At 44.7% G+C, this 26,269-nt stretch overlaps 1 protein-coding gene across 1 annotated transcript in view; it reads right to left on the bottom strand.

Annotated features, from left to right (window-relative positions):
• Positions 1-16,298: 16,298 nt before the first annotated feature.
• LTF (lactotransferrin) overlaps positions 16,299-26,269 on the bottom strand; it is a 28,741-nt gene continuing 18,770 nt past the window's right edge. The window contains exons 13-17 of the mRNA XM_070577143.1: positions 26,076-26,217; positions 21,242-21,309; positions 19,282-19,466; positions 17,905-18,094; positions 16,299-16,494 (exon numbers count right to left, since the gene is read on the bottom strand). Of these exons, the coding sequence (XP_070433244.1) occupies positions 16,460-16,494; positions 17,905-18,094; positions 19,282-19,466; positions 21,242-21,309; positions 26,076-26,217 (620 nt within the window). The 3' untranslated portion in view covers positions 16,299-16,459. The remainder of the gene's footprint in view (positions 16,495-17,904; positions 18,095-19,281; positions 19,467-21,241; positions 21,310-26,075; positions 26,218-26,269) is intronic.

Raw genomic sequence — 26,269 nt, 5'->3', positions numbered from 1 at the left:
CTGCTGAGAAATCTGCACATAATCTAATGAGGGTTCCTTGTAGGTTACTTTCTTTTTTCTCCTGGATGCTTTAAGATTCTTTCTTATCATTGACTTTTGACAGCTTCATTATTATGTGTCTTGGAGAGGGGTTTTTTGCCTTGAGATAGTAAGGTGATCTATTAGCTTCATGGACTTGTATGTCTAGTTCTTTCCCTAGATTTGGAAAGTTCTCAGCCATTATTTCTTTAAATATCCTCTCTGCTCCCTTATCCTTCTCTTCTCCTTCTGGTGTACCCATTATTCTTATGTTGGCTCTCTTAATGAAGTCTGATAACTCTTGTAGAGTTTTAAAAATTTTTTAAATTTAAAAAAAATCTTAGTTCTTTCTCCTCTTCCACCTGTATCATTTCTAGAGTCCCACCTTCCAGATTGCTTATTCTCTCTTCCGTCTGATCTGCTCTATTTTCAGTGCTTTCTAATGCCTTCTTCATCTCGTTTGTTGAGTTCTTTAGCTCCAGAATTTCTGTTTCTTTTTAGAACTTCAACCTCTTTGGTAAAGTACTTCTTCTGTTCATTAATTTTATTCCTGAGTTCATTGAATCACCTTTCTGAGTTTTCTTATAGCTCATTGAATTTCTTCATGACAGCTATTTTGAATATTCTATCCGTTAGATCCCAATCTTCTGTGGGTTGAGTTTGGTTGCTGGAGAATTGTCGTTTTCTTCTTGTGATACCATATTACCATGATTTTTCATGGTCTTGATGAGATGTGCCTCTGTCAGTGCATTTGAAGTAGCAAACACCCTTCTTATTTAAGTAGAACTTTGTTACTTTGATTTTAACAGTTCCATAGGCTGGGAATTAGAGGCCTTTCTTTTGTCTTCCTGGAGGTGGCACTATAAAACAAATGTTTGGCCTCTCTTACCTGAGCTGCCTTGTGGCTATATTTGGGAAAACACACTTTCCACCCTCCATCCCCTCTGCCAGAGGGGATGCTGGTGCCATCATTGTTGCTTGTGACAGCTGGGATCACCAGTGCTGTTGTCACTACTGGGTGGAGAGGCAGAGTCTTGGACATTGCCACAGCTCCTAGAACCACTGTAATCACAGGAACCACTGCTGCTACTCCCCCATTTCCACCACTACTCCCCCAGTTCCACTGCCTCCATGAGATCCAATCCACTCACCTTTGGATGTATGGATGTATGGATCTCTCCAGAGTCTTGTATGCTGTGCAGAGAAATCTTTGCTATGTTATGGATGTCCTCCTGGTTGTTAATTGAAGGGGAGAGACAAAGGGAATGACTCACACCACCATGATGCTGACATCACTTGAAATTTGCTTTTATATTGGTGAAATGAAAAGGAAAAAAATCTTATTTTCTAAACATCAGATATCTCCACATGCTACCCCATAACTGAAGATCCCCATTTATGTTAGATAAATTATTTGAAAAGCCTGTTAGAGTGGCAGATGACACTCTTAAGCAACATACTTGAGTAACAATAGATGGCTCTGAACTATACTCTGTGATAGCGGATCTCAACTGTTAGCACACATCACAACCCCCATGTCGAAACACAGGTTGCTGGGCCCCAACCCAGAGTGTCTGATTCACAGTTCTGGGGTGAAACACGAGGATTGGCATTTCCAGCAAATTCCCTGGGGATGCCAATACTGCTGACCTGGGGACCACAAACTCTGAGAACCACTGTTCTAGGGAGAAGGAATTGGGCTAACTAAGGATTTTTGTTTTGTGCTGAATATAGCATGGAAATTAGAATCAGAGAGGAATTGTTCGGGAAGTAGAGGGGCTTGGGGGAGGTAGAGAATGAGGGGGTACGGTGGAGGGAGGGAGAGAGGATATAGGAGGCAGCTATTTGTTTTGGGGAAATAAACAGGAGAACTTACACCAATGATTTCCATTTTGCTGAGCCCATGATGTAACCTCTGCTCTGACATCAAGAGTCACTTCCTGGGGCCTTGCGGCTGGATCTGCTCTTTTAGGGAGTGTGACTGAGCTTCAAGTCTGCCCTCAAGGTCATCTGGAGTGAGTGCAGAGGTAAAATGACCAAAACAAGCCACTCAGGGTTTCTTCCTAGAATAAGGGATCCCACTATTCCAAACGTGAATACTTGTCACTTTTGTTCCAGTTGTTCCACATCCTATTTGTAACTAAAAAAACTGCCATTTAAAACGTCACCATCAATTTCTTTCTTTTTTTTTATTTCATTAAAAAAGTATTCACTTTATGGTTCTATTCATATAAAATTCTAGAAAATGCAAACTAATCCGTAGTAACAGAAAAAAATAAGTGGTGGTTGTGGGTGGGAGGGAAGGAAGATGGATTACCTAGAAGCACGAGGAAACTTTTGGGGATGTGGCTCTATTTGTTGTCTTGATTGTGGTGATGGTTTCACCAGCACATATGTACGTCAAAACTTATCAAATTGTATACCTTAAATACGTGGTTTATTTTATGTCCATTATGCCTCCATAAGGCTACAAAAAAAGCCTCTAGTATGTGTCAGACACTCTATTATATTAGTATGGATTGTCTTGGAAATACACAATAAGCATTTGCCTGGAAAGATCCAGTGCCCGTGTTTCTGTTACATATCCCGAGTAGAGTTGACAGACAAAAGTGCAGGATGCCCGTGGACCACAGCCTCTCACCTCCACCACCAGGGAAGGAGGAGGTGGAGGTGGCACATGCAAGAGACCCCATGGGGAGCACAGCCTATAGCAAGCACTGGCTCTTCTGTGTCCTCAATGGGCTTGCTATGGATGATCTGTCCCCCCCCAAATTCAAATGTTGAAGCCCTAACCCTACTATGAGGGTGTCTGGAGATAGGGCCTGTTGGAGGCAATCAGGCTTAGATGAGGCATGAGGATGTGGCCCTTATGACGCAATTAGAGCCCTTATAAGGCGAGACACCAGAGAGCTTGCTTTTTCTCTCTCCACTACGTGAGCGCACAGCGAGAAGACGGCCTACACCAGAACACAGCCATGCTGGCACCCTGATCTTGAACTTCCAGCCTCCAGAACTGTGAGGAGTAAGCCTCTGCCGTTTAAGCCACCCATCTGTGGTATTTCATTATGGCAACCTGAGCTGACTAAGACAGGGTCATCCAGAATGACTAAATAGCAAATAAAAACATTATGACAAGGCAAGAGTGAGACCTCGGAAGAAAGTACCCCAGCAGATATGAAAAGAGGGTTAAGAAGTTCAAGAAGAAGAAAAAGAGAAGGGACAGAGAAATTCTCCTCACACATTTATACAAGGGGTTCTGGACCCTCCATCCACTTCTCCTACCACGTGTGAGATGGGAACCTCAGAGAAAATGAGTTCATTTTCTCATGTTTACAGACACAGCGATGAACTCAAAGAACAATCCTGTGAGACTTTTCAGAATAAAAACATGACATGAATAGAGAATAAAGATCTACAGCTTCTTACAGTGACTGAGAGTGGAATGGTTGTCAGAAATCCAAAGTTTGTGACGGATGATCCAGCTCCAAGAGCCTGCACACGGGAAGTAGTACATTTGGAACATTAAGAATCCATTAAGGGCTGCCTCCCATGTCAGAACAAGAAGACAGTTATCCTAAAGGTAAAAATAACACATCCTTCTCCACGTTTCTGCAAACTATTGCCTTAGAAAATGAACAACGAATGAAAAGCAAAAGAGAAGATGCTAGTCCATTCAAGAAAAACAGAGTGTGTCTTTCTGTTTTGCTTGTAAATTATTTTCTAAGGCAAAAAAAAATTTCCTATCAGGTCAAAGTAATTCTGATGTGGGACATCTGAGAGAAAGATTGAGATCTCAGGAGCAATGTGATTCATCTGAATTCTATCTATTTGTGGGTACAAATAGAACAAATTTGGAAGCAGGAAACACAGTTGATATAGTAAATGGAAAAGCAATAAAATTTGAAATACAGGATGCCCAGTTAAAGTTGAATTTCAGTTAAGCAACAAATAATTTTGTCTTTTGTCCTTTTCAGTGTGCTGTGGCCGCATTAGCTCGCGCTCTCCCTCCTCCTAAGAACTGTGCACCCTTTCCTGGCCTAGGGCTCCCACATCGAGCCTGAATTCCAGTATCCTTTGCAAAGTGCTCTCACCAACATCTTATCTGCACTGCACAACAGTCCTTCAAAGAAAATTGGATATCTTCAGCCTCATTTTGTAAGTTTGAAAGCTGAGGCTTAAATCACACAGCCTTCAAGTGTCAGAACCTGGTCTTGAAATTTTCTGACGTCAAATCCAGCGCTCTTCCCCTACCTGCTCCTTGCCTCCACCCCATAATAGGGCTTCATCCATAGAGTCAGTCCCGGGTATTATCACAATGGATTGTTCACGACGATCCGAAGGATTGGGGGAAGATGGTCTTGCCATCGCTGCTCCCCTCAGCCGCCCACTTATAGACACTGAGAGGCACGGTTCTTCTGCCAAGAACTGTCTCTGGCGCATCTAACACAAGAAAATCTTTGATCCAAATTTCAGACTCTAAACTCCTTGATTTTTCCCTGTGATGTGGCCTTTAGCTTTGGGCGAGGGGAGAGTCACTTCTTGGAGACCCCCACCGTGCCTGAGCTGGGAGAGGGAGGAAGGGGGTGTCTGTCTGCTCCTGTGAGAACGAACTGAGCTGAGCCATCTGGCCTCCCTGAGCCTCAGACAACGGGGGAAGTGGCGCTTCCCCTCGCAGGGTTGCTGGCTGTGATGAGGTCTGGTTGAGCCACATGGTGACTGGCCCACAGGATGCTGTCTACACAGCCCTTTTCCTCGCTCCCTCGCAGATTCTGCCTGCACCCAACGGTGCTTGAATTGCAGTTCTCACACCCGCCTCGTCCCCACATGGGCCTCCTGTGGCTGCCCTCCTTGTTGGAGGGACTGGTGGGGAGGATTAGATCGCCACCTATGACAGAACCTGTTCCCCTCTGCCCTCAACCATGTGGTCAGCTCAGCAGGTTTGCTCTGTGAATCTGCGGCCAGCCCTCACCACTGGGGCCCCTGCCCACACGCCCTTTCTGGCGGCTGTCTTTGCAGTGTACCCACCCACACTTCCTGGGGCCGCACACAGCGCTCACCATGGCTCAGGGCCTTCCCCAGCTACCCCATGCAAACAGGCCCTCTGTCCTCTGCAAAGCACACCACCTATGTCCCCAAGCTTGTGTCAGTTCTATCTGATGACAATTCGTCCGTACACTCGTCGTGTCTCCACCCTCACCTCTGAGGGACTCCAGCGCAGTCTGTCTAGTTCATCTCTGAATGAGCCATAGGAGATGAGGTGTGGTGATGGATCAGGAGGGGGCCCAGAGAGACACTGCAGCCAAGGCAGGGGCTGGTGCCTCCCAGACAGAGGCGACACTTGCCTGTGAGGGAAGTCAAGAGGGCAGGGCTGACGGCCAATGAGTAATGGGAGCACTTCCTCAAAAAAGGCCGTACAAACATTCTAGGGACAATTGGGAAAATGTAAATATGAACAAGGTGTCAGATGATGTAGTTACCATTTTCAAGTGTGATAATGAAATTATGACTATGTGAGAGAATGTCCTTATTCTTAGAGGATACATGCCAAAGAATTTAGGAGTGAAATGTCGCAGTGGCTGCAACTTACATTCCAACAGTTAATGTCACACACACACCATGTGTATATATAAAGGAAGGGAGGAGGAAAATATCTCAAATGTTAACAAATGTCAAATCTGGATGGAGCGCACGTGAATGTTATTGAGCCTCTTCAACCCACACCACATAAACGGAAATGTTCGTCAGACAAAGTTGAAAGGGAAGACTGGCTTTGATGTTGTCTGGATAAAAACAAAGATAAAAGCTCGACCGCAAGTATAAATGTTAAAAGTCTACTCCTCTCTGGTCCCTCATGATTGGCGTCAGACACACTCTGTAGGAGAGCTGTAGAGAGAACAAGCCCAAGCCCCTCATTTCACCCACAAATAAAGCCAAGCTCAGAGACAGTAAGGGACTTACTCAAAGCCACACAGCCTCACAGCAGCAGAGCTGGGACTGGATTCTCAACGTCCTGCCGCACAGGCCACTTCCTTTTCCCACTCAGGACTGGCCTGTAATTATTTCTGAAAACAGGGGCCAGCTAAATAAGTCTGAATACCCTTTATGGGTAAAAGCTGCCTCCCTGGGAAAAAAGTGTGCAGGCTGTCAGTCAACTTCCCAGCGACCTAAGAGCAAATGATGTTCCTCCAGATGTGACGTGACGGGGAGCTCGCAGCACCACAGAGTAGGGGCTTTTCCCTTGAAAGTAACCCCACGCCGCCTGGGGAGAGGACTGCAGGCGTCCCTTCCAGTCTTCCACAGGCAGCAGCTCGGAGTCCACCCTGCACTGATGCCCCGCAGCACCCAGGACCCAGCGCCGAGGCCCCTGCAGCAGAGGGGTGGCTGCAGTGGAGCAGCTCCAGGCCCTCAACCCCCAGGGCAGTGGGAGCGACGGGCGGTCGTCATCGCCGTGCTCCTTAGAACACCTCCAGGAACCGGTCCTGCGCGTTGGGCGAAGGCAGAGCCCACCCTCAAAGAGGAGATGGAAGGAGATAGGTTTTCTGACCACAGGACAGATAGCTAAGGACTGGAAAAGGGGTCATCAAACTACAGCCCTTGGGCCAAATCCAGCCTACCACCTGTTTTTGTATGGCCTGTGAGCAAAGAATTACTTTTACATTTTTAAATAGTTGGGAAAAAATCAAAAGAAGAATTATATTTTATGACACATGAAAATTATATGAAATTCAAATTTCAGTGTCCATAAAGTTTTAATGGAACACAGCCATGTTCATTTGCATATGGATTACCTGTGGTTGTCCCAATGGGGCAGTTACAATTTAGTGGCATTTCAAGCATGCACTGTGATGTTGTGATATAAAAGACATATTATATAAACACACACATGGTCTTCATCCCTGAGTGACAGAGGTGAGAGGAGTGTCTGTTATGCATAATAAGTCCCTTTCAACCATACCTGAGTTTACGCTAGCAAGGGGGCTGGCTGGCTCTCTAGACAGCCTCAGGACGAGAGACGGCCGCCAGAGCAACCTACCACATGATTAGAGGGCTGGAACTTTCAGCCCTACTCTTGACCTCCACGGATTTAATCAATGGTGCCTATGTAATGGAACTTCCATAAAAACCCTAAACTACAGGATTCACAGAGCTTCTTGGTTAGTGAATGCGTCCAAGAGCTGGGAGAGTGGCCCACCCCACCTCCACCGGGACGGAAGCTCCTGCACTCAGGACCCTTCCAAACCTCACCCTATGTAACTCTTCATCTGGTTGTTCATTTGTATCCTTTATAACAAATCAGTAACAGTGAGTAAAGTGTTTCCCTGGGTTCTGTGAGTCATTATAGCAAATTATCAAATCTGAGGATAGGGTCGTGGAAATCCCTAATTTGTTGCCAAGTTAGACAGAAGTGTAGGTAACCTGGGAGCCCACTACTTGCAGTTGGCATCTGAAGGAGGAGGGCAGTCTTGTGGGACTGAGCCCTTAGCCTGTGGGGGTCTGTGTTAACTCCAGGTGGTTAGTGTCGGAATTGAATTGACTTGCAGGACACCCAGCTGGTTCCCACACAGAATTACAGAATTGCTTGATGTAGAAAACCCACATATTTGGTGTCATAAGTATCGTGAGTAGAGAAACAGTTTCCCTTTAGATGCTTCATACCATACCACAACACTTTATTTTATTTTTACTACCAGCGCATATCCATCACGTCAAAACAAGAAAAGAATAGAAAAGTGAACTTTGAATGTCACACTGTTAAGACACTATGGAGAGTGGATTATTTTGTTATCAAATGAGATAGCACAGCCTTGTATTTGTTATGCAATGAAACTATAGTTGTGCTAAAAGAATACAATACGGGTTGACATTTCCAGACTAAGCATTCATCACACTATTTCTAACTCCTGGTAAAAAAGTGGTCAAGAAAATTAGAAATTTTAAAGTGAAATATCTCATCATGACAGAATTTCTTCAAAATAAAAATCGAAAATAAGGCTGTGTGCAAAGTAGGTTTCTGAATGGCTCATTTGCTAGCCAAGCGAGGAAAGCCACTTAACTATGTTGAGTTAGTTAAACCACATTTGATTACAGCAGTAAAGAAATGTCTAGAGAAAATAAACTCATTTAAGACTGTTAGCCTTCATTGACAACACTTGCTCAAAGAGTTGAGGACATTGGCAACTACATCAACAGTCAATTAAAAACCAAGCAAATGATTTTGAATGGTTTTCCGTGGCTTTTGGTGAGTCAACAGATGTTACAGTGGTTGTCAATTGTTTATTTGAGGAGTCGAGGGTGAGTTTGCAGTGAGTGAAGAATTAGCCTCCATGAATAGTGTAGGTGAGGAAGACATTTCTTCTACCTGCTTTGGGTCCTTCTGGCCAGACAACGAATTAAATTCATATGAGACAGAATAACAGGAAAAATTTAAACAAAGCTTTGTGACACGTATACACAGGAGAGACCCAGAAAAACTGAGTAATTCCCCAAAATGGTGGAAGTTCTCACCTTAAATACCATCCTCAGCTAAAGACAAAGGAGGATGTTGGGGGTGGGGGAAGTCAGTTATGGAAGATTACCAGAAAAGCACCATAAACGAGAGTAAGGTTATAACGCAGATTTAAGTCCTTGCCTTCCACATTGATTAAGAGTTTCTAGAGATAAGGTCATCCCCCCTTCTTCCTGGTACAGAGAGGGAGACACCTTTACAGATGGACATTTCCCTTACAAATGTAAATGTCTCTTAACAAAGGGTAAGTAAATTCTACTTTTCAGAGTCTCTCTCATGTCTGCAGGTTTGTTTTTTTTTTCTTTTTCTCCCCAAATCCCCCCAGTAAACAGTTGTATACTTTTAGTTGTGGGTCCTTCCAGTTGTGGCATGTGGGACACTGCCTCAACATGGCCTGATGAGTGGTGCCATGTCCACACCCGGGATCCGAACCAGCGAAACTCTGGGCCACCGAAGCGGAGCACGCAAACTTAACCACTTGGCCATGGGACTGGCCCCATCATGTCTGCAGTTTTTAAAAGTAACCAGCCCAAAGTAATCCTCATGCCAAAGAGACACATCTTGGGGTGGCAAATTCCAGTCCCCCAGAATAGTTGGGATGGAATAACTACAACCAAGAATATCTTCAAAGAAATTGAGAAAACACTAATGCAGTGGAATCTGTTAAAATGTATTACAATTGATGGTGGTTAAAATATGTGTTGAGCAGAAAAAGCCTTAGCTGGGCAAATTTACAAAGTTTGTAAAACTGGCAGGTGTTTAAAGTCTGTGGCTATTCTTTAGTGGTACTTTGTAGAAAATATTTGAACATATGATGTGCATCAAACGAATAGCATCAACAAGGAACTTCACTTGCTTTCATGGTCTTAACCATCATCAGTTGTACGGACTTTTTTCAGAAATAAAAATGTGATATCCTGATTCACCCTACCCACAGCGGTTTGATGGCTTAGCAGCAATAAAGTTTTATGGTGATATTTTGAGGTCAGGGCCGAGATTGACATTTTTCTGAACAAGAAGGACTGTCCTTGTCTACAGAACACGGAATGGCTTTGAAAATTAGATTTCTCTGCAGAATTGATTATATTTCTTAATCAATTCAACCTAGAATTACAAGGCAAAATAGCACTTACATATGAAACATACTGCCATGAAGTCACTTGACAACTAATGTTCAAATCACAAGAAATGTCAAGCCACACATACACTTCCTGTGCTATCAAAGTTAAGATAGGAAATGAGATCTCCATTCTCATACAAATTTGGATCAGATATATTTTCTGAGCTCAAACTACAGTTCCAGGAGTGTTTTTCAGACCTCAATGCAGGACAAAAGAGATTTCCATATTTCAAAACTGATTTAACTGCACAGTTGAAGAGCTCCTATCTAATCTTCAGTTGGAAGTGGTCTGCAATCTAATGGCATGCTGTGCCAGAGGATAAACATCAAGAGAAGAATCTAGTAGCGTTCTGTAAATGTATTCCAAGTGATAAATATGCACAATTAAAAGCATATGCTTGCAGATTAATATCAGTATTTGACAGCACTATGCAAAAAGACATTTTCAAAGATGAAATATGTAGAATTTCACTTACCGATCATCATTAAAAGATGAGCATTTAAAATCCATTTTAATAATAGGCAATACTAACTTTGAACCCCAATTAAGCAAAACGTTACTACCCCCAAAAGAATTCCATTTTCTCATTAGGAGAGCTGTATTACCAAAATAAAGGCACTTCGTTCTGAGCTGACGCTGATACCTCCCGTTCCGTTCTAACCCACTGGTTCGGTCTGTCCTTCCCCATTCCACATTTCTATCTTCCTTCTTTCTTTCACAGTAACTCCAGGTCCCCGTCATATTTATTCATTTCCTCAATCTTACACACACATAAAAAGGTTTCAGAATTGCTACACCCATGCCATTTACAGTCCCCAGTAGACGGAGATGAAAATGATCAAGGGATGTCCCCAAACCCGGCCTAACGATGTGGCCTGGAGTCGGGGAGATGAAGTTGTTACTGCGTCAGGGAGAGGGGACTGGTGTTACAGGAATCAGCAGTGGCCTCACTCGGGGGTAAGTGAGATCAAGTGCGAATGATTCCCCCGCAGGGAGCCCAATCTTGGAAGCTACTGCGTGGTTCTCTGTATGGGGAAGTTTCATCAATGCGAGATAAATTGTGAAATATCACTGAAGGCACCAGGGGACGGGAGAGGAGGGGACGGGGCTGATGTTGTACCTGGCCAGTCTTCTGTTCTTGTGGCAGCCTGAGTGGTTGTGTGGGTAGAACCCTATCTGAGGCACCCGAATGAGGGTGCCCATGGAGGCTGAAATCCAGCTCCACTGCTCACCAGGCCGCGCTCTTACCCCAGGAAAGGGGCAGCCCCCTCAGACTTTGCACAGAAGCCCTGTGTGGGCAGGCAGGACTGTCCTCTGACCCTCTCACCAGGCATCGTGAAATGCTCTGCAATTGCCTCTTCTAATGGCTATGCTTCCTGTGCCATCATGCTGTCCCTTGTCCTGTGTGTGGGCACACATGTATGGGTATCTTCCTGAGATGCTGTCTTTGGGATTTCCAGTGATGTGGTTTGTTTGAAGACTCTGCACATATGTAGAAAGTTAATTCCACTTCAGGGAAGATGAGGAAGGAGTGGCCTCCTCTCACAGGGTGGGGCTCAGAAAAGAGATGGTGCCCACTACTCCAATTTTGGTTTTCTTCTTACAGCTCTGTAAAGCAATGCTAAACCGCCATTCCTGGGGCCAAAGGTGGGGAGAAGGGCAGGCTGGGAAAGGCTCACCTGCCTGCATCTCTCGGGCACAGGTCTGCAGAGTGTGTTTGCTTCTTCTTGTTCATGTCCCTTGGAGCAAGGTCTGGGACAAGAGCATTCTCAGCTGCAGGTCACGTTATCCTGCTTTGTCTTCATTGTCAACCTTTCTCTGGTATTAGAGGGTAGAGGAGCAAACATAATCTAAGTTTAATAATTTGAAATAGCAGGGTATGACCAGGAAATGACACCCTCAGGGGGCTGGCCTGGTAGCACAGTGGTTAGGTTCACACCCTCTGCTTCAGTGGCCCAGGGTTCATGGGCCCAGATCCCAGGTGCAGACCTACACACCACTCATCAAGCCATGCTGTGGTGGCATCCCACATACAAAATAGAGCAAGATTGGGACAGATGTTAGCTCAGTGCTGATCTTCCTCACCAAAAAAACAAAGGGAAATGATACCCTCAGGCTCTATCCCAACTCAACGAGGAGAAAACAGAAATTTAATTAAATTTAAATTTAATTTTTTGATATTTGTTTTTGTATTTGGTTTTGTACTCTGCAGTTAACATAGCACAATCAAGCTCTAGAAAATTCAACATTTTAGACAAGGGGCCTTGAGCAGAACCAGAGGCCAAGAAACCACTGTTGCATTTGGGGTTTCTGAGGTCAAAGTTCTGACAAGAAGAAGGTCAGGTTAACTTCCTGAATCTGTTGGAGGTCATTCCCCTACCAGGACCAACGGGACAAGGGGGAATCTTCCCCAGGGACCACACTCAGGGGCAGAGCGAACTTCAGGGAGGCAGGCAGAGATCACTGCAACTTAACCAGGACTAGAAAGGCCTTCAGGCCCTGCCGGAGGGTGAAAAGCAGAGACAAAGACACCGGATGTGGACTGTGCAGAACGTAAGGCCATGAGCTTTCCTTGAAGACTGTAAGGAAATTGGGGTTTGAGGAAGCGAAAGCACAAAGACCAAACGGAGCCACACTCGATTCAGCATGAGAGTGAAAGAATAGGGGGCCAAAACTCATGTGGTGGTTCAGGCTCGAACTCCAGGGGATGGACATTGAGTAGGGGGAGAAAGAAGCAGCCAGGTAGTTGTGGCACCCTGCTTGCACATTTCTAACTTCTGTAAGTATTCATGGATATGACTGTCTGAGCTAGTTCCCCGTGGATAGACTTTTTGGTTTTGTTTTTCCCCCAAGGATGTGACACAGAACCTCAGCAGTCCATTCAGAAGGACGTTTCTCATGGCTAAGACAAAGGCCACGAGTTGGTTCCTTCTGACGACTAGGTGTCCCGGCAAAGCTGAAGATAAGGAAATATTGTGGTGCTTCTCCTTTTTCTCCCTCTGTCCATGCCTTATCCAAGAGTCTCCATGTCCTCTAACTTTCTGGGGTGAAACTCTCCTTTAACACTCAAATAATAGACCCGTGCTGCCTATCTCCTCCACTGCAGAAGGCTCAGGATCTTCCTCAGAATTCCCACAGATTCCGGGGGCCTCACTTCCTTCTGGACGCCTCTGGCCACCACATCATTGATCTTTACTATCCTTTCATTTCTGGAAGCTGCTATCCTCTCTCCATGTGCCTTCCCCACATGCAAACACTGTCCTGGGGATTTATTCCCCTGGGTCAGTCTTCCATGTGTTTGGGCATCGGGGATAGAGCTCCCGCGCCATCAGGGACAGGAATTGACTCCATGACCGCATGTTTCTTTAGAACCTGAGTTGCTGTGTTTCTGGGGCCCATCCATCCTCTTCAGGCAGGTTTTTCCGCCATCTGCATGCCTCTCCCCACCTGCAGTCAATTAGATTTCCCCTATCCATTTAGCAGAGCCAGTCAGCTCTACTTATTTGGCTCGAACCTCTCACAATTAGGATACAGGGCTCATTTTTTTTTTAACCCTGGTGGCCCCACAAGATGCTTTCCTAGCAAACAAGACTTTTATCCTAAGATGATCTCTTCGGCTCCACCCTAAAATTCAGACACAAGTTCAGCCATGTTTTCCTTTCTTGCTCCAGTGCTGGTAATGCCCTGCTTTGGGCCATGGTGTTCACAGCCTAGCAGCGCTGTCGCTTTGGTTGAAGGAGCAGCCTGGTGCTCACACCCACAACTATTGCAGTGGCTGGTGATTGGCTGACATTCTCTACGTTTCACAAGTGTGCGCCTGATGTACAGATACCCCTAAGAAGTCTGTTGACAACACTAAATTTTAGAAAAGACAGACATACAAGAGACTTAGGGTTGAAATTAATGAGGGTACTGCCTCAGATCCAGAAGTGAACAGGAAACAGAGTGTCCTATTGCCAAAATATTCACTGCCTCTTCCTATTGGGCCTCTCCCTGTGGGACATCATAAGCCCACCTCATTGATGTCATGGCCACCTGACTTGCCTTGGACAATGAAATGATGGAAACGATATAGCCTTTCCCAAGCAGAAGTTTTAAGAGTTATTGTGCGGTGCCTCCATCTCTCTTTTATTTCCCTCTCTTTCTTGAGGCTGACATGCCCCAGATGGCTCAGCCTGGGTCTCAGAATGAAGAGATGAGCAGCAGAGCCACTGTGGACCCAAGACAGGCATGAATACCAGACAGAAGCAAACCTTTGTTGTGTAAGCCACTAAGATTTTGATATAACTTAGGTGATGGACACAGTGATGTTATATTTTGAAATTTAATTTTAGCCGGAAAAGGATATTTCGTTGGTGGGCCTTTAACTTCATCTTAGTATCTTATTTATATAAGAAGGTTCACACTGTTCAAATTTTATGTTTTATGGAGCTGGTGTAACTAATATGGCTGCATCATTAAATGTTGCTCACTGAATAACTTTCTCAAGCTAGTGAGGATGGACTACATTTCAGGGCCATCATTCAAAGTAGCAAAAAAGTGAGTTTCAGTCCAAGATTATGGGACCCTAATTAACGTCGTTGCCTGACAGATTTCAGAGGCTTCTGCAGGCAGTGGCAGAACCACCTATCTCGTTGATAGTGGTTGACTCTGGCCATCCTTGTCTGACCGCTGCCTTTGCAGGGGCAGTCTCACCTGGCCGACACAGGTTTGCCTGTTGGGTCCAGTGAGTCAATGGAAAAAACTACAAGCAGGAAACTGCTTCCTTCCCAGGGAAGGGTTACTAATCTGAGGGAGCAGATCTGTGGACACCACCGGGCCCCACTTACTGGTCCAGGGAGGCTGTGCATTGGTGGCTAAAACCCAATCATTTCGTTCTCTCTTAATTTCCTTCCTTGCTTTGAGACAGTAGGTCAGAACGAAAACTCTGGAGAAGGAAACCATGGGAGACGCACTTAAAGGACAAAGCATGACCCTCAAAAAGGCAGAGAAAGGAAGGCCAGAAAGGAGGAGGAGTGGCGTGGAGGCTGAGGGGACAGAGTTTCAAGAAGGAGTGCATGATCCCGGGGATCAGAAACAGCAAGGGCCCAGGGGGAATATCTGAAACTCTACGAAGCTTGGCATTTTGGGAGGGCATGGCATCCTCTTCCAGAACCACATCAGGAGAGTGAACAGGTTAGAAGTGTACTGCAGTGGGGTGAAGAGAGAGTGAAACAGCGACCCAACCACCCTACCCAAATTGCTGAAGAAAGCGAAGGCAGCCCACTTAAACCACGCTTTGAAGGGTTTGGCTGAGAAAAGTGGGGGAAACCATCTAGTGACTAGAGGTTAACCGGAGGATGAGAGCCCATAAGGCCAAGGGATAGAAGTATTTCACTTTTTCCTATGATGCCTATATTTGTACATTGACTACACCTGATGCTGTTTACTTCCAATACCAAATACTCATAAATCTTCTGGATATCCAGTTTCTTTCACTCATCCCTTGATTCCTACTCTCTGTTCCCTTCCCCTGCCCTAGAAACACACACACACACATGCACACACATGCACACTGACAAATAAATGGCAAGCAATAGGATATACTAGAGTATGTGAGAAGCCATTTGGTATAAACCTAATTCGGCCTGACTTGTGAACTTGAGAGTGTGGCTGGTCAATTCAATTAGAGACAAGTGGGGTGGGGGGTTGTATCTCTCAGGCCAGAGTAGGGAAACCCCCTGGTTGGGAGGCCAGAGCTGCTGTGTTCCCTTGGACACTGTGGCTGCTAGGAGGAGGGGCAGTGGGGAAATGTGAGCAGGGCAAGCAGAAAGTCTTTGTTCTGGTATCCTCCTTAATTGATTTTTTCCAAAAGGGCCTGACACGGCCGTTGAGCATGCCTTGTGTATCTGCTTTAAGCCTTTGCTGTGTCCCAAAGACAAGAACAAATGCCCTTAAGATAAATGTGCAACTTCCCCCACATTGGCATTTTCTTAAGGATAAGCCTCTCTCCCTAGGCTAGGAATTGATTTCTGCGCTCACCCTGTGACCACCCAGCTCAAGAAAACAGACCTGCCACCCTGCTGTGTGCACGGAGACAGCAGACCTACCACCTGCTGTGTCCATCAGTCACTGCTGTGCCGACAGAGCAGTCTCATGACTAGTGTAAAAGGGACATTTCAATCATGTGAAACATACTCTTTGAGGATATATAATCACTCTGTACACCCCACTTCTTTAGTGCCCTTCCTTCCTTGAAGAAGGAAGGCCCCAGGCTATATGGTCCTTACCTTTGTCTCAGAATAAACTCACCCACATTTTCATTTATAGATTGGTTATGGATTATTTTTGTTGACAACACTCACACATGCATACACACGCACTCATGTACATACATACACATGCACATTCACCCCTGCACACGCTCACACACACCCATACACACACACAGACAACTATGTGAATGACCAACCAGATGCCCTTGGGGAGAATGGTTGCTCAGCCTGTCCTTAGATTCCAGGCCATCGGGCATCATACCCAAAGCTGCAGCTGCTGAAGGAGGAGAAGTTGGCCCTGGAAAACTTGGAAGGAAAAGTCCAGCTGTACAGGTATTTGGTCAGACATGTGACTTCAGTATAAAATTCTAGAAAATATGAACGGCACTTTATAAGGAATGAAAATCAACAGCATTTCTCATTTTATTTCTTGCTAAGATGACAGCGGAAACTGTGAAAGCAGATGAGTCTGGCGAGCATCACTCTCAGGAAGGGGGTGAGGGCTGGGAGCGGCGAGGGGCTGAGGCTCCCCCAGGGACACCGGGCCGTCTTCTCTGACTTTATGCCCTCAGGAAGGCGCAGGCTTCCAGAAGCGCTGTGGGACACAACAAAGCAATAGATTCAGAAACTGACTTCCTCTTTTTTTAGTCAATAAATCAATTAAGGAGGATACCAGAACAAAGACTTTCTGCTTGCCCTGCTCACATTTCCCCACTGCCCCTCCTCCTAGCAGCCACAGTGTCCAAGGGAACACAGCAGCTCTGGCCTCCCAACCAGGGGGTTTCCCTACTCTGGCCTGAGAGGTACAACCCCCCACCCCACTTGTCTCTAATTGAACTGACCAGCCACATTCTCAAGTTCACAAGACATTGATGGTCCTCTAACTTCTTCTGGAATATGAGCCATTAACAACATGGTCTTCACGCAAATCTGTTTGCAACAGTGTTCACCTTCTCATTCATTCATTCACAAATACTTGCTGAGCCCCTGCTCTGTGTGAGTCACTGTGCTAAATGCTGGGGTTTCAGCCTGGACAGACAGGCCTTGCCCCAACGCGGCATAGGGCCTATGCAGTTGGGAGCTGGCTGCTTACAGGAATAGCCCCACAGCCACGTTTCTCCAAGGGCAGTCCTAGAGCCAGCTGCCTCACAATTCCCTGAGATGTCGGTGGTACAGAGCAGGGTTTCTCGACCTTAGCACTATTGACATTCCGGGCCAGGAAGTGCTTTGTTGTGAGAGCTGCTCTGTGCTTTCTTTAGCATGCTTGGCTTCTGCCCACAGACACCAGCAGCACCCCCTAAGTTGTGAGAATCAAAAATATCGGCAGGCATTGCCAGATGCCTCCTTGGGGGCAAAATCAGTTAAGAACCACTGATACAGAGATTCTTGGCCCGAACCCCACCCCTGGACCACCACCCCCTCAATGCCTCTGACTCCCTGGGTGAGGCACGGGGAAAAAGGAATCTGGATGAACCCAGTGCATGCTGAAATTCGAGAATCATCGCCTGGAGCCTGACAATACTTTGCGATGTCTTCTAAATGTTTTAAAGGATTAAATTATTGTCAATACATTTTCCTGGCTAAAATGTCTTTTGAGAATTTATGTTCTCAAATATAGTTGGTATTTATGGTAACTGTCTAGAAACCAGAATTTATCATTTCTCATTACATATGTATATATATTTATGTACATGTGTGTATACACACACACTCACACTTCATTTTACTGAATAAAGTTAATAAATAAAATAAAATGAATGATCAGTTTCTAAAAATTCCGTGACAGTCACTATCAGCATTATAAAATCTAGCATATTATCTACTACTTTAGTTTATTCTCTTAATTCTTTCACCTTATCAATGAGACTGCCATTTCCTGAGGCACAGAAACGCTATATTGCCTTAACATTTTATACCCATCTTCATTCCTAGAATGCTGTCTGGCCCTCCAATCTTGACCTTCCCCCATGGTGGTTTCTCAGTGACACTATCTATGTCCACTTACGGGAGCTCGAGCAGCGTCTCAGATTAGTGATGGACGTGACATACTCTGATCCCAAATATTGCTCATATGTTGTTTTGCCTTGGAGTTCAGCCAGACATTCAGTGTTGTCGTTGAACAGAAGGTTTTTGGTTTCAGACTTGAATAAGCAAAACTTGCCCGGGCAGTCAGGTCCATTTCCTCCAAACTGATCCTGTGTCCAAAAGGCCAACAGTCAGTGAGCAGCCAAGGAAAACAGGAGAGTTTACGGATTGGGGAAGGCCAAGGACATTTCTTCCATCCAGGATCAGCCCTGGGAAAATGGTGGGGCAAAAGGACCTGAGTCCTAGAGCTGTTCCACTGCCTTGGCTGGGTCTTCCGCTGCCTGTGTCCTCTTGCTGCCCATGCCCCAGGTGGGAGACGCACCCTGAGCAGCGTCCAGGCCCCTCACGCCTTCTGATCTCACCTCCTGCCATCTCTCCTGTCTTCTTAGTTTGTGGCCTCTTCCCTTAGAACTTCTTATAAGTGACTAGATGACGGCTGAAGATTTTTGAGATCTGCCCCCAAAGCTGGTCACCTATAGAATTCTAATAGGCCAGCTCTCCCAGAGAGGCAGTCTGCACGGGAAATCGTCTCTGCCACTGACCAGATCGTTGCCTTGGGCAAGTTACTTAGCCAACTTGGCCACAGTTCCTTCTCCGTGCCCAGGGCTCCTGCAGGGGTGAACTATGAGAACCAAGCACCTCAGTGACAGCAGACCAAGGGAGTGTGCCACAGTGAGGGCTCCGTGAATGCCAGTTTGAGGCCTATTATTACCATTCCAGGGCCACCGTCTTTAAAGCACACTTAGAGATCTGATGTTTTAACACAAGACTAGAAGCTCTAATAGAGAATCACAGACTTGAAGGAAATTGCAGGATTTCCTTCAAACCACTTCACATAGAGAGCCTTAAATCTATAGGAGCTCTGGGTTTGCTGTTTTTCAGAGATTACACATGCAGGGCCTTGTCTAGAACATTGCTCAGTTGGCCCAGGCTCAGGAAACATCACCAGAGTAAATCACGCTCCACGTTGGCATGAGGGAGGAAGGCTCAATCGCCTGCCTCATTTGCCTGAAGAACAGAAGTAAGGACAAGGAGAGAAAGCATCTCCAAGCCAGGCAGTGAGCACAAGTTCAGGTGCATGAGACTCCGGGCAGAAGTCAGGTTAGTTCCAGAAAGCCCAGCATCGGAAGCCTCTGTTGTCCTCATCGAGGCTCTGTGCAGCGCCACAGCATGAAGCAAATACTGTCATCAGCAGCTTCAAGCAGAGGGACTAGAAAGAATCACCGGGCGTTGTGATTGTCCCCCTAACAGGAGCCCACGCAGTTAAGAAAGGGCAGGAGGCCCTGGTGGTCCATACCTGTTGGAGGAACAGCACCTTTTTCAGGTGTTGTGCCCTATCACTCTGAGATACCACAGCATGATTTGGGGCCCTGGCCAGGTGGCAGCTCTCAGCCTCAGCCACAGGCTTCCGGGTGCCATCAAGGCACAGTAGCTCAAAGTCCTCCTGCTTCAAATCCTTAGCCCACGGTTCACTGTTCTTTCCTGGGGAGAGAATGAAGGCAGCATCAGCCACGGCTGCCCAGTATAGTTAAAGGGTCCTTTCTGGGTGTATGTGACCATCCAAAGGCCTCTTAAGATGCACACACTGAGGTTGCAGTGATATAAAGGAGACAGAAGGCAGCCTCATCCTGCACGAGCGAGCCGAACTCCAAACATAGCAAAGTTAGTGCTGCGTCCATGCAATGGAATGGAATTCAGCCATAAAAAGGAGTGAAGGACTGAATCATGCTACAACCTGGATGAACCCTGAAAACATGATGCTAAGTGAAAGAAGCTAGTCACAAAAGGCCAGATATTGCAGGATTCCATTTACGTGAAATGTCTAGAATAGGCAAATCTACAGAGACAGAAAGTGGATTGATGATTGCAGCTCTGGGGAAGTGACCACTAATAGGTGCAGGGTTTCTTTATGGGGTTATGTAAGTGTTCTAGAATCAGATTGTGCTGGTGGTTGCACAACTCTGTGGTTGTGCTGGAGACCACTGAACTGTACACTCTGAATGGGTGGATTTTACAGTATGTGAATTGTATCTCAATAAAGCTGTTAAACATTTTTTTAATTTTTAAAAAGGAAATTCTCCACCTGTGCCATATTTTCCAGTGAGTTCCAGAAAAAGAATAGCTGGTCTAAGTTTAAGAAGAAATTATTTTCTTTTCTTTCATATTCAAACACTCTTAGTGTAACCAGAGAAAGGACAGGAACAACTATGGGTTTATCAAATATATTTAGTCAATGCCAATAAAATACAGTTGTAAAATCCCAGAGAAGCTTAAAATTAAATTTGACATCAATCTGATCCATGGAGGTCACTTAGATTAATGGTTCATAAATTCAAAATGTAATCGTATGCATGTTCGTGTGTGTGTAAATACAGGTTCATTGTTCAGGTCCCTGCTTCTCTCCTTCTGTCCTCTCCCCTCAAGAAAACACTTCATCCATTCTCTTAGCTTTGTCTATTTGATATTGAGATTATTCCACGTTTATATGTCCATTATATGTCCTCAATGCCTCTCCCGAGAGCCGTGAGGAGGGAGGAGCGGCCGTGACTGTTGGTGCCTTCAAAGGAGGGAGGCAGACAGTTGAGGCAATTCTTTCTCAGGGGACGAAGTGGCAAGTCATCTGCTGAGGAGGAGGGGTGGGGAGGCTGAGTGGGGACTAAGGAAAGAGGTGCAGGTCAGAAGGCAGCAAATGGCTAGGAGTCTTGAATTTGGTCCTTCATAGTTTCATCTAGAGATCAGAAGGGAGAGTGCTTATTCAACACTGCCTGGTAGGTTGGCTATCTTTCGTCATCTGCCTCTGCCTGTGTTCTGTCCCTGTTCACTCCTAAGGAGTTTTGAGACGAGGGCTCACGTGGGGCTGAATGAAGGCCACTACTTCCTTTTGTAAACGGGAAATCTTATTCACATATGCTCAAATTTTTTGTAGTATCATCCACATTCAGTGTCCCTTACGTGGGGACAGGCAAACGCTGCGCTTCTGTGGCTGACGAGACAAAGCCGGGGAGACAGTTACTACTGAGTATGGCTGGCGTGTGTGTGTGTGTGGCAAGTGGGATGGGGGAAGAGTTCGCTTCCAAAATCAAGGCGACCCTTGTAGATGTTACCATGTTGCATGCTGAGGTAAAAAACTTCGGCATGAACTCGATCAAAAGTCTGGCAAAGGGCATATAGCTTCCCAACTGCAGATGTGAACACTAGCATGTGTTGTGAGGCCAAAGACTCTGCTCTGAAGGGGAAAGAGAAACATCTTCACTCACCATCTGTGTTCTGCAGGACAGTGACATCTTTCACAAATGCAACGTCTCCAGCCTTCTCAGCCAGGCACCTAAAATATTCCAGAAAACAAACTCAGTGCCAGAGAAGAGAAACTATTAGAGTTTTCATAAATATCTATAATATATATTCCAAAATCTGAAACTTGAAAGTAAACATAGAAAAGATAAAGATGAAGATTTTCAGGAACTTATGGTTTAAAATGGAAGATTGAACATACACGTATACTTTCCTGCCTTCTAAAATCCCAATAAAATGACATTAATGAGATTTTTTAAAAAGCCATAAGCCATGAGGGGTGGAGGGTGGGGAGAGAGAAGATGATAGTGATAATGTTTGAAAGTTAAGAGAGCAAACGGATGAGCAGTAATTGACCCAGCAGAGCAAAGAAAGCTGTCACGTAGGGTGGAGTGGGGGAAGCCTAGAAGAAAGCTGCTGTGCACAGCAGAGCTCCAGAAAGACTCAGCAGTTACAAGGGCTAGGTCTCACTGAAAGTGGCTGACAACGGGACCCGAAAGAGCCTGCAGAGATGCAGTCTGGGTGCCCTCCCGTCCCACGCAGCTGGGAGACGGCTCCCCACTTGCCTGGCGGAAGGCTGAAGGTTTGTTCATGGGGAAGTTGAACCTGAATAACACTATGAACTAGACAACCAAACACAGCTGAGAGCAGAGGCCCAACTCGGAAATCAGAGAGTGGAGCGAAACTATAGCCAGAAGGTTGAACCACAGCCTCTCGCCCCAGCTCAGCCTCCCAAGAAGCAGACAGAGGATTCCTTGTCTGGAGAATCTGATCAACTCAAGGAAAACATCTACAGATTCTGAGATTTGGATGCCCCACAGTGAAGTGACACAAACCAAGTGCCCTACAGTGAGACCTACACTCGCCAAGACGTGGCAACTGATGCAGAACTAACAGTCAGCTCTGGCGCTTCACTCTTAAATATGGGAGACAGCCAGAGGCCATTGGTATTTGAAGAAAGACAAGAAAAGATGGAAATCAAAGCAATTATACTCAGAGGATACAGTGACAACATAGGAGGGAGAGTAAAACTTGTGAAAAATACTACAATTGATGTCATTAAAGAGATGAAAGAAAGGCAGCACTCATAAAAGAAGAACAGGAGGTCTACAAAAGCAGCAGTCAGAACACAAAAAGAATTCTCAGGAAGTAAAAACTAATAATCAAAAAAATTCTTAAAAATGATATAATGATTAGAAGCTTAAACTGAGCAAATATCCCAGAAACTAGAAGATACAGAGCAGATAATAAAAAAGAAAGAAAAAGAAAATGAGATGATAATCTAGGAGAGTCTATAATTTAAGAATTAAAGTTTAAAGAAATATTGGAGATCCAGCCCTGACAGCCTAGAGGTTAAAGTTCGGCGCACTCTGCTTTGGCAGCCTGGGTTCTGTTCCTAGGTGTGGAACCACACCACTCGTCTGTCAGTAGCCATGCTGTGGCGGCAGCTCACAGAGAACTGGAAGGACCTACAACTAGAATATACAACTATGTACTGAGGCTTTGGGGAGGGAAACAAAAGAGAGGTAAATTAGAGAAAACAGGAGGGAACTTATCAAGTAAATAATGAAGTAAAATTTCCCAGAACTGAACAACTTGAGTTTCCAGATGAAAAGGGTCCACCAAGTGCCCAATCTAATGAATTGAAAGAAGACTTACATAAATAGCATTATGAAGTTTCAGAACATTGGAGATAAAAAAAAATAGTTTTTAAAACTAGTATTTATTTTTTTATTTTTAAACCCAAAAAGTTTTCAAGAAACTGGTTTTAAAAGCATTTTACCTTTGATGAAACCCAAAACTCATTTTTCCTAAAGAATAGTTTTCATTCGTTGTTAAATCTCTGTACACTTAGAGAGAAATATAAATCCTATGTGTCTGATTTATTTATTCTTCACAAAATATTCTTTGTGTGACTTGTTTGTCTAAGACATTTCATAAACTTTAAAAGCTTATTCTCTCAGAATCAGGAAGCCAAAAGTAAATTGCTGAAAACTCAAACAAAAATTTTTTTCAAAAAGAAAGAAAGCCATACGCAAAGAATCAGGAATCAAAAATGGCATCAGATTTCTTAACAGAAACTCTAGGTTCAGAAGACAATGGATTAATGCTTTTAAAATTTTGTGTTTGCTATATTTTCTGACTTTCTATGTTACATTCTGGATTAATTTTTTCACATATCTTCCACTGCATTACTTCTCTTTTTAGCTATGTCTAATCTGTTAGACTGGTCAATTGGACAGCTAATTGCAATTTCTTGCCCCCCCCCCCACCCCGCCTTCTAGAAGTTCTATTTCTTCCTTTTTAAAAATATTGACTTGTTTTTTCCTGCTGGATTTTGCTTCTGGTGACTTTTTTCGCTGTGTGTCTGGTTAATATTATACTTAATTATAATTATTATTATATTTAAATATAATTTTCACCATGTACTTCTCATTGTTATTGAAAGAGTATTTTTGAGCAGTCTTTGAGGCCTAACCTGAAGGTTCCGGACAGGTTCCTAAGGGGACCACTAGTCTGAGACCACTTAGATAGAAATGTGAGTTGAGAATGTCCAGACCATCCTATGGCACACAAGTTTGAGCTGCAAATCCATGCAAGAGCTGGCTCATGGTTTCAATTTCTCAAGGATGGTGTGTATTTTCCTCTCTGTATTCCTCAGCATCCAGGCAACCTGAAGGCCCTGGGAGAAGGCATGGAAGTCACTTCTCATTCACTTTTACCTTAAAGGCGCATGTAACATCTAGGTTCAAATTTGTCAGAATAGGTAAATGCCCTCAGGACAAAGTGCCTCCACTTAGCTCTCTGAATTCCTATTTTCCCTTAGATTTTAGCCTAACAATCCCTTATTACTTTGTCAGTTATTCAATGTTCTTAAGAACGTGTGTATGTGTGTACTTAATCTGGCATTTTTGCTTACTTTTAGTGTGAGAGTTGGTCAAAATAGCCTAATGCTACCATTTCCCAGATACAAAAATTCTGTCCAAATTCCTTAGGAAAATGCTCTCCAATCTACACTTAGTAACCCAGCCAAACAATACGTCATTTGAAGGGTAGAATAAAGATAAATTTTCAGACATGTAAATGCTGAAAAAACAGCAACTCAAGAAGATGTGTTCTGTTCCAACAAAACCAAGAGAGCTAAAGATCTAAGACCCAAGGCATAGGCAATTTAACATGAAGTAAGTCAAAGGGAAATCCCAGAACGATGGTCAACGGGACTCCTCGGACCACAGATGTGCAGAAGGCCTAGAGGGCACCGGTCCAGAGGAGGGCAAGAGGATGGCAGTCTTCAGAAGCCACGCTCCCAAGTAAATGACGAAACTGAGACGGCACCTGCTCTACTTGTGTCTGCATCGTCAGGAGATTTAGACTACTGATAGAGGGTTTTGAGATGAATTAGTCATTTTTTTAGAAAGCACAGAAAACTAAACAAATAGTAAGACGCCTATTAACTCCAGAGTAAACAAACACTTTGTACAGTAAGGGAGATACGATCTTACATCACATATTTAATATGAGAATAATATTTACACACTCATAATAATGTAAGCCCTGAATATGACATCATCTTCTTGGGTAGTAAAAGGAGGTGAAGTTTGTGGCTGAGGGGTAGAAGAGGCGTAGGGGCAGTATGAGGCTACGTCTGCTTCCATAACAGAAAGTCAGCAGAAGATAGCCGACAGCTAAATATTTAAAACCAGCAATATAAGGATGTTAGTTAGAAATAGAAAGGTAAATAGGACTTCTGGTTCCAGCTTTCAATTTGAAGAAAAGACAAAGCATTTTCTTCTAGTATAAATAGAAATACTAAAGTGTAGGTGTTTCTAGTGAAATAATGCCTTGCCATAGGTTTGAAAAAAACCCAAAACATGATTCTTTGGGGTTTTTATCAGACATGTCTACTCTATATTTTTGAGTGGAATCACATCACAAATATTCCATTTGAAAATCCTTAGTCTATTAGAGATATGTTTGTATAGTCACAGAATACTTTTTTTATGAGTCACTTAGAGTACCGTAAAAGCTACCTTTATATCATCCCATCACTGGAGAGGCAGCTACTAAATTTATACTAAAAAGTTCAAAGACCAGCTTGGCCACCATCCTTCTTGGATACATGACGCCATCTGGTGGTGAAATATATTCGTGGAGAAAAGCGACTGGGGAGGACTCAGTGCCCTTCAAGCACTGATAGCACCGCTGAGAAGCAACCTCCAGACGAATGGGATTGTAAAACACAGGTTGGACAGTTACTGTGGATCACCAAGTGGTTATAAGCGGTGAATTCTGAAAATTTATTTTTCGGTTACTTTCCACTTCACTAGAGAAGAATAACACTGCAATACTACCTTCTCTGCCATTTCTAAGGCCAAAATCAAAGAGAAAAGTGAAAAGTAAGACATACTGATGACCTAGATGAGAGGAGAGTGGTGGCTATGGGAAAGAGAATTCTTCCCTATAAAACTGAACTGCAGAAAGGACTTAACATAACACATACTCTACCCATTTGACTTTTAAGCTGAGGACCTTGAGGCCCAACAAGGTTGACTTTGGCTCCAGGCCATAGGAAGGAGCCCAGCAGAGCTGAGGTCAGAGAGCCCTGGTGCCGGCCTCCACTCTCCAGAGTGGTGGATGTGGTGAGAGGAGCCCTCACTGGTGCTGCCCATTAGCCAACCCCCAGGCTGACCCTGGCTCTGCTGTGACAGGCCACTTCTGGCCCCCTGGAAATGCAGTGCCAAGATGCTGGAGGACAAGGGACACAGCCCTATCCTCGTGAAGTCCGGCCGCAGCACTCACCTGAAAGCCCCAGTGTAGCCATAGTATCTCTCCTCGCTGTTGGGCATGCACTTGTTCTCATTCTCGTTGTTGCCAACACATAGTGCACAGAGACTGGATTGTGGGTCAGCTCCAGGGGCACAGCTTTGACTAAAGAATTTATCTGGAGAGAAGAAACATGGGAAGTCAGCTCTTCCTACCTGAGTCAACGTAAA

The sequence above is a fragment of the Equus przewalskii genome, chromosome 15 (genome assembly GCF_037783145.1).
Source record: "Equus przewalskii isolate Varuska chromosome 15, EquPr2, whole genome shotgun sequence".
Lineage (NCBI taxonomy): Eukaryota > Metazoa > Chordata > Mammalia > Perissodactyla > Equidae > Equus > Equus przewalskii.
The sequence above is the reverse complement of the archived record's forward strand: the minus strand, read 5'-3'. Positions and strand labels throughout refer to the sequence as shown.